The sequence below is a fragment of the Prosopis cineraria genome, unplaced genomic scaffold, assembly GCF_029017545.1.
Source record: "Prosopis cineraria cultivar Desert tree isolate PC_DT_omini unplaced genomic scaffold, ASM2901754v1 PC244, whole genome shotgun sequence".
NCBI classification, from domain to species: domain Eukaryota; kingdom Viridiplantae; phylum Streptophyta; class Magnoliopsida; order Fabales; family Fabaceae; genus Prosopis; species Prosopis cineraria.
The window spans coordinates 5117-13610 of NW_026555571.1; the positions used below are offsets into that span (position 1 = coordinate 5117).

General features: G+C 36.3%; 2 protein-coding genes across 2 annotated transcripts; both read right to left on the reverse strand.

Moving 5' to 3' along the window:
• Positions 1-484: 484 nt before the first annotated feature.
• Positions 485-3615, reverse strand: LOC129296041 (uncharacterized). The gene is made up of 3 exons (XM_054934639.1): positions 3443-3615; positions 2443-2629; positions 485-1040 (listed from the first exon to the last, which is right to left on the reverse strand). Exons 2-3 carry the CDS (start codon positions 2622-2624, stop codon positions 854-856), a joined length of 369 nt encoding a protein of 122 aa, XP_054790614.1. The 5' UTR covers positions 2625-2629; positions 3443-3615; the 3' UTR covers positions 485-853.
• Positions 3616-6671: 3056 nt separating this feature from the next.
• On the reverse strand, positions 6672-8268 carry LOC129296036 (1-aminocyclopropane-1-carboxylate synthase 7-like). Its single transcript, XM_054934633.1, has 3 exons — positions 8098-8268; positions 7708-7997; positions 6672-7608 (listed from the first exon to the last, which is right to left on the reverse strand). The coding sequence occupies exons 1-3, from the start codon at positions 8266-8268 to the stop codon at positions 6753-6755; spliced, it is 1317 nt and encodes a 438-aa protein (XP_054790608.1). The 3' UTR covers positions 6672-6752.
• Positions 8269-8494: the final 226 nt, after the last annotated feature.

Here is an 8494-nt window from a genome sequence, read left to right on the forward strand (position 1 = left end):
TAGCCAGTTTGATCCGCAAAAACATGGAACTTATAAGAGCTCGAGCTGGCCGCTAAATCCACTTGCATTCCTATTCGGGGCATCCACGAAGGCCTTGTATGTAGTAAGCCGTGTGAAAATGTTGCTGCCATAAGTTCACAAATTGCAAATATGAGATTCACAGATGTTCAAGTTGTAATGGAAAAGGAAAACTACATTTCATTTTTCAATCAACTATTCATATTATAAGTTCAGAATTTGAAAAGAAATGCTTTGAATTGGAAAAATAAGAAAGAAAATTATTATCATAATTCATTATTTATAATTTTAAAAAGTAATAATTCAAAACGAACATAATTTCGCGTAAAATCTAGGAATATACTCATCCACCCAAAAATCCTACAGAGAACACTATTTTGGGCCATCAGCTCACTAGTCGTTGGCGAAAGTAATGTACTCAGGAATTTTTCATCATTAACAATGAAATCCATCATGGCCCAAAATATCAAAATCAAACGATGAATTTAACGCCAAGCTGGGTTTATTTATAAGTTAATCCAAGTTTGATTTGCGCGAATTCATGAGAAAGGGAGATCAACACCACCTTCCAACTAATGGCAAAACAACGCAAGGCGAATCCCGCTTCAAATACATGGGCTTATTAAGGCTTATCAAAGTTCAGCACCAGTTTTGTCACTTTCGTTAATCTAAGATCAAATTTCAGGGGAAAAAAAAAAATTGGCTTGTAGAAGGCACCATCATGCACACAAGTATAAATGGCCAGAGCAGATCGCTAACGAGTTTGAGAAACCCCCTTCCCCACGTTTTCTTTTTCCTCGACAGAACCTCCAAGTAAATTTTGAGGTGCTTATTCTCAAACGTAGTAACCCGTAAAAGTGAATCCCCTTCCCACAATTTCACCGGCACAAAACCAAGCAAAGCACTCCAGGCCAAACAAAGCAGCAATGCTTACATCTTCAACCTTCAGTTCTTGTCTGTTCTTCCATAAGTGCTTGACATGATCAAGCTCCTTCCAAAATGCCTCGCAACGACCAGGGATGCTGTGAGCAATTGATGTACATTAGTTATGACAGCCAAAGCATACAAAAGTAAAAGAGGCTAGATTCACAATAAATCTACAAGTCTCCAACTGAGAAGTACCCATGACATTCAAGACAAGGGCACAACTGCAGATTTTCAGAATCCATTCTCATCACTTAGCCAATTCATTACTGAAAGTGAACGCACATAATAATCTAAAATGAAACTATGGAAGCCTGATCTAAAGATAATACACGTATCAAACACTGGCATCAAGATATTAAGTAGATAACATAGCAAGGTCAAGTGGTGTAGGCAGCAAGGACACACATTAGAAGACAGCAGACACAGGGTGGTGGCTTTGACATTGTATTATTACTAGAGTACTTGCTTCAATTAACAAATCTTTTAAGTCTCACAAGCACATTACAAGGGCATCTCATTTTAAGTCATAAAGTCAAAGGATAAACCGTAGGATAATGAATTATTATTAACGTTAAAAATGGCATCATGCAGTGGCAGTGAAGTGTCTAGATTAAAACATATTCCAGTTATATTGTATCCATTATATTTTTTTTTAAAAATCCAAAAATCATATCTTCAGAGTTCATTTTTAGGTAACATTTAGAAACTCCATTGTCATCTACACTCCAGAAGAACTTTCTTGACACACAATAAAATATTCTTTCCCTAAATTTTAATCCAAGAAACACATATTAAGAATGTATAAAAAGCAGTTATATATAGTATATGACTCGAACAAGTTATGTTCATGTCCAGTGACTATTAGCTATAAATTCTCCTTGGGTTTGGAACTTGTGCAAGCAGTTGTTCTGGTTAATTAACAAGCATGTCCGGCAAGTGCAATAACTTATACATGGTTATGCATACAATTGCAACTTAGTGCACGCAACTGGTTTATTATATTAGGAATATGAGTTTAAAAACAGCATTAATAAAATGGTAACAACCAAGCACCATACGTCAATCAACACGAGAATAAATGAAATTATACATCCTGTTTATGACATAATGAGCAAACCACTCACAACATTGGCAAGATATGAATGTCCTGAAATGGATCTAAGTATTTAATTACAAAGGAAGAACTAACATTGATCATCATCCCCTAGCTATTTGATGAAGAAAAAGCAAATTCAGTTTGAATGCCTAGTTAAGATGCTTAATCACAAGACTATATACTTCCTTTGTCTCCCTTCTGCATGAGCGCACAAGTTTTCAAATGCAAAATATGAGCCTCAGACACACTAGCCAAGATCAAATTCGCATACAGAATTCAACAATATAGTTCAGCTTAACAAGTTCTATCCTGAAAAGGCCTAGTATGAAGTATTTTATAAAGTAAACACTGCCATAACCAACATCATGAAAGTACAAGGACAAGTTTGAAGAAAATATAACCTAGCAAGGCGAGTGTAAAACAATTGCTTTGCCAGTAGGTTGCATTTTTCCACGGTAGGTGGCTCCTGAATGTATTGCTTGTTCTCCTCTAACAATTGCTTGTAGTAAGGGGTCCCATGGTTAACTACAAATTGCGATGCTTGGCGAGCTTTGGATTGCAACTGCCGCAACTTAGATGCCATCAGCACTGCAAATTAGGCGAGAAAAAATCTGAATCCTAACAAGGGAAAACAAATATAAAATAACCCTTAAAACAATCAAAATCTCTTGAAATTGATTATTTTGTCGTTCCTAAAATTTGATTTGAATTCCACTATTTAATGGTAACATTGAGGGCAGAACTGGAACTTACCAAGACGGGTCTATCATATACTTTATTAAGTAGAACAGAATATGACATTTTTAATATACTGTTAGCTTGTTAAGTCTAACCATTAAAGGAATGGACCAAGAATTTCTTTTGTCTTTCACCAGCAAGACAAAAAGAACAAGAAGGAACTCTTTACCAGAGATGATAATCCCAAACCATAGAAATTCGATTCAAAAAATCTAATGAACACCCCCCAACTATGAAGCATAAATGACTTTCAGCTATATTTGTTCCAGAAACCCTTTGAAATAAACACCAAGTCTTAGACTGCCGATGCAGGTGTCCTCTAGGTCTGATCACAACAACGGACTAAAAACAACAGCTCACCTTACAGTTTTCAGAGGGACAGATTGTACTAAAATTGCCAAATTAGCTAATGGGCACAGAATCAAAACTCTATAATTTCAACATTTTCGTCTTATACAACACATATAAACACACAATGATTTCAAACCACCTCCCGTAACAAATCGAAACTTCAAGAGCGAAATATAGAAAATGAACGGTAGAGAAGTAGATCAGCCAAAAGGCTCAAGATCTAAAAGGCCAGGGCAAGTCTCCAGGAGCTAACATCAATCGGATGCATAGAATTTAATCAAAAAAGGCAAAATGAATTTCCGAGGACTTTACCCTGGGCGCCAGTTGAATGCGAAATCAGATATTAGTCAGAATTGGCCCCACCGCCGCTACCGTACGGCGCTGCTAGCAGAATGCGAGGAAGAAAGGTAGTGCGGAGATTATATCACAAAAAATTGAGATCAGTGTCCGGAGTTAAAGTTTTAACCTTCGTGAAGCGCATGGCACCAGAGACCTGATACATCACTTCGCTCTCTTTTTGTTTTTTTTGACCCCTCAGTGCTTCTTTTGGGCTGATAAGACAACTTTGGGCCTCAAAATTGACCTAGTAACCTAAACAACATAGCAAAAATACCCACAAATCCGCTAATCTAAACCCTTTCTCTCAATTGGTGTTTTATGGTTTGCCGCCATTGCGTTGCGGTCCCATGGGATTAGTGTACATCTGATTTGAGATTTGAATCATTTAAATATCAGTGTTGCCGTGTTGGTTTTATTTCGAAATATTTGTTACAGCAGTATCAGACCAAAAGAAAAGATCAGAATTCGTTATATTTTATTTTACTTGATTTTTAAAATTGAATGTAGTTTTTTAAGCATCAAGCATGAAATTTTATTTGTCTACTTTAAATTGAATGCTACCGATGACAATTGGTTCAAACAGTTGAGCATTTGTGTTTCACACTCCGAGTGGAAAAAATATTGTTGGAAGAGTTTTATATTTGCGTGATTTGACCTGACACAATTCAAATTAGTTAAAACAGCAGGTGAAACAAACTAATCATGTCAGAATCCAATTCTGAAGAATCGTGTTTTGGAGTGAATTGACTTTAAAAATTATTTTTTTATTTTAAAAAAAATCATGTAATAGAATTTCGATAGGGTTAAAAATCTACTAGATTTATTTTTTGAATTAAACTTGAATAATGAATAGTATTATGGGACTCTTGAGTGATATTAATTATTTTGTCTAAAGCTTTAAAAACTGAACTAATCATTAAAGCAAATAAAATAATGATTTAAGGATCAATAACCGAACTGTGATTAAACCATGGTTTTACCGGAATAGGTGGGTGGCTTTTTTTTCCTTGAAAAGTGTAAATGACATTTGCTTATTTTCTATATTTTTTTCTTGAAAAATGACATTATTTTAAATGTTTTCTCCTTTTTTAATTAATGAAAATCTAATATATAATTAGTAATATTAATACTACTTTTATCTTTAAAATTTTATAAAATATTATCTCTAGTCTTACATCTCACATGTAAAATTATAAATAAATTAAATTAATTATCATCAATGTAACCACAATTTTATTGCGGTCCGACTGGTGACCCTTAAATTACCACAATTTGATTGCAATCTAATTAGTGACTCTTAAACTATTGCGTTATCTGGTTCAACAATAATTGATCCGACTTTTAAAACCTTGCTTTTTTGTGATGCTAATAGCTAATATATTGTTACTATTGGTGGTTTTGATTCTTTTTACATGAAATCTGACACGCAAAAGTGGTAAATCATTGTTAAGATGGTTCTACGAATCCCATCTATGTTTTTTGATACACTTTAATTTTTTGGAGTTTTCATGATAGTGACAACATTTCTTGTTTTTTAGTTCTGTTTTGAGACTTGGGATGGATGATCTTGATGTTGTCATTTCTATTCTTTCTTTGTGTTATTTGTATTGGACTTAGGGTTTTTGTTGTATTGTTTCTCTGGTTTGTGTTTTGTTGTTAGTTGTGCTTGGTTTGTCTTCGCAAACCCTTTGCTTTTCAATGATATTTCATGTTTCTGGGGGGAAAAAATAACAGATACAGATATTAGTAGAGTTATTATATAATAATAACAATATATATATATATATATAGATAAGATCAAACTGTTTTTGTTGAAATCTAGGTTGACCCGTTTTACTAAATGGACCTTAATGTAACGTAACGGACAATTCAAAGTGCATTAATTTAGACTAACGATAGTGCTCAATTCTCATTTTTACGTGGCGCTTGGATATAACGTGGACATACATAATAAAAAATATAATCATAACAATATCTTAGACTAATCTAACTTTGACGACCAATTAATATTTCCGATATTCATAGGCCGGGGGGGGGGGTTTACCCGTTTGGCAACTCCAAGATGTTAGCGAAAGACATAGTTGACTGTTTTTTTTTTTTTTCCGGCAAACACATGGTTGACTATAATCGATCGGATATAAAATCATGTTTAGTGAGGAGTCGGGGATGATTATCATGGTACAGCATACAATTTAGTTTGCAGACCGGGTTTCAAAGATGATAAACCAAATTCAATGTTCTCCAATATATGTAATTATGGTTTAAGACGACAGTTATATTGCGATTAGTTGAAAACTGACAGGATTATATAGTGAAGTCAAATCATACACTCAACGCAGTTATATTAAATTAAACATTAATTAATGAAACCCTTGATAACTCTATGATTAAGTGTGCTGGCTTCGATCGGCAAATGTTTACAAAATCTAACAATAATAGAATATATACCACACGTGCTGATCCCAACGGCGTGCTTCACTTCTGAACTCGGTTTTGCTAGCTTGATAATTCATTCATTCATTTGTTTATTGTTTTTTTGGGAATGTGCCGCAATGGATGCGATATATATATATATATATATTTAAAAAAGGAACTAAATATAGCTCTAAGTTTGGTGAACAAATTAAGATTAATTAATATAACCAACCTTTATTAGTCAATAAGCGATCTCAATCAGACGCTTTCACGTGGTGGACCATGATTTATCATCATGCAAAACACTTAAAAGGCAAACAGAGTATCTTATGTGCGTAATTATGTCTTAATCAATCCATGTAGGCATGAAAAGGCAATGACATTATATAAACATCAACTTTCAAATACGAGTTATTTATTATTTTATTGCCACCAACACTGTCATGCAGTGAAAAAGATTGGTTTTTAGTTGTTAGTGTTGTACATGCCTGTAATTTTCAAACACATGCAATTGAATGTAAATTGTTGTAGTAACTAGCTAACTTAGCTCGAGCATATAAAGAATCACTATCATTTTATATTAATTTTAATCAGATAGCGACTAAGTCAAATGCTTGTAGAACAAGTTAGACACGGAATTTTTCATAATCAGCTGTATATGCGAAATCATACAGAAGAAAATTCTGGGAAACTTGCTTAAGTAAATTAAGCAAGCAAACAAGGGTACACATCAATTACAGCTTGATGTTATGATTTCCTGAAATCGATCTTGGGTTTTGCTGCCATACATGCCCAATCTAAAGATTGAATCAAAATGGAAGAACCATTTTGAAAAAAGGAAAAGATGAAAAGTAATAAATGTAGACTTCTATATACTTGCTCTTCGGTCCATGAAGTTATGTATTCTGTCGAGTGCTACTTCCAGAGTCTGCTCACTCATATTTGCAAAACAAACCCTGAACCACCCTGGTTCGGAACAATGGCAAGAAGAGCCCGGAGATATATTTAGCCTCACTTCATGCAAAATGGAATTCCAAAGCTCCAATTCACCTTCTCTCGTTGGTTTCTCCAACAAAGGACTTAGATTCATCCAGCAAAACAACCCTGCATTCCCCTTCAAGCACTCTATCCTGGCTCTTCTCAACCCATCAATGATCATCTCGTATCTCTTCGTTAGCCTCTCTCTGTTGGTCTTTATATAGTTCTCGGTGAACTCCTCGTCCGATAGCATGGTGGCCAACAGGTGCTGTGTTTGTGAAGAAATTAAGGTGAAGCTGGACATCCTACGAGCCGTCGTAACAATTTTGTCGTTGTATGAATAAATGGTTCCAACTCTAAAACCCGGAAGGCCAAGGTCTTTGGAGAGGCTATAGACAATGTGAACTCTCTCCGAGTTCTTGTACTCACGAGCTTCAAGAATTTCAGCCACGCTTACGAACTCGAAGGCCGAGAAGGCGGATCCCGAGTAGATCTCGTCCGACACCAAGTGGATGTTCTTGCGAGTCACGAAGTCGAGAATCTCCTCCAGAACTGACCGTTGGATTGTGGCGCCTAATGGGTTCGATGGGTTCGTGATCAGCACGCCTCTCACCTTGGTGTTCATGGACTGTGCTTGTTGATACGCAGCCTCCAAGGCTTGGGGAGTGATCTGGAAATTGTTTGAGCTGTCACAGTGAATTGGAATGATTTTTACCCCAGTTCTCCATCGCAGGTCCCTATCAAATCTGCAATATTAGCTCTCTCAGTAGTTCAATTACGAGCTAGTGGGGAAGAAAGATATATATATATATATATATTTGGTGGCTGAATGATTTGTACCGTACCCTGGATAGTATGGGGTTGGAACGAGTAAAGCGTCTCCTGGGTTGGCGAGAATGAAGGTTAAAAGTTCGTTGGCTGCGGTGGCGCCGGCAGTGAGGACGACTCTATCAGGGTCGAATTTGGCTCTCCCGCCTCTTATTTGTTGCATGAAGCTTGCCATTGCGGTTCTGAAAGATTTGAGGCCGTGATAATCTTGAAACAAAGCGTTCTCTCTGAACCCAGGTGCTCCTTTTCCCCACGTTGACGCCTCCGGGTGCTGTTCCAAGTACTTCTCCACCAAATCAAATGAAACCTGTACAATAGTAGAAAATATGATATCAGATGTTATCCCTGAGAGAGCTTGTGGATTAACTTATTTGGTTCAAATTACATATAATCTAGTATAAACTTACTTGATTTTCTGCCAATCCCATTTGTATCACTCCGGAGGGGTTACTGAATTCGTCATAGGGGTTCTCATCGTATGCTTTCCACCCAGCAAAATAGGGGGAGTTCTCCCCGTGAGTTTCAGAGACTGCAACGTTTGAAAGCTCCACACAAGGTTGCTCGATCTCAAGACCCATTATTTGACTAGCTAGCTTTCTCGCAAAAATCCTCACCACAGGCACGATTGCAGAAAGCAGAAGAAAACTCTGGTGGCCTGGGTGAGGGAGGATAGAGAGAGATAGAGAGAAGCTAGCTGGCTAGTTGAATGAAAGTTTTTGTCAAACTCATCCTATTTATATTGCGAGGTTTTCATGGGCTCGTCAGAGTGGAAAAAATAAAAATTCCCCTCAACTTGCCTGCTTA

Bases quoted from the DNA above. Each gene is read 5' to 3' on its own strand.
- LOC129296041 (XM_054934639.1), bottom strand. From the start codon at position 2,624: ATGGCATCTAAGTTGCGGCAGTTGCAATCCAAAGCTCGCCAAGCATCG. The intron at 1,041-2,442 runs GTTATATTTTCT...AATTGCTCACAG, and splicing joins TTTTACACTCGCCTTGCTAG to CATCCCTGGTCGTTGCGAGG.
- LOC129296036 (XM_054934633.1), bottom strand. From the start codon at position 8,268: ATGGGTCTTGAGATCGAGCAACCTTGTGTGGAGCTTTCAAACGTTGCA. The intron at 7,998-8,097 runs GTAAGTTTATAC...ACTATTGTACAG, and splicing joins TGGGATTGGCAGAAAATCAA to GTTTCATTTGATTTGGTGGA. The intron at 7,609-7,707 runs GTACGGTACAAA...CTAATATTGCAG, and splicing joins CCAACCCCATACTATCCAGG to ATTTGATAGGGACCTGCGAT.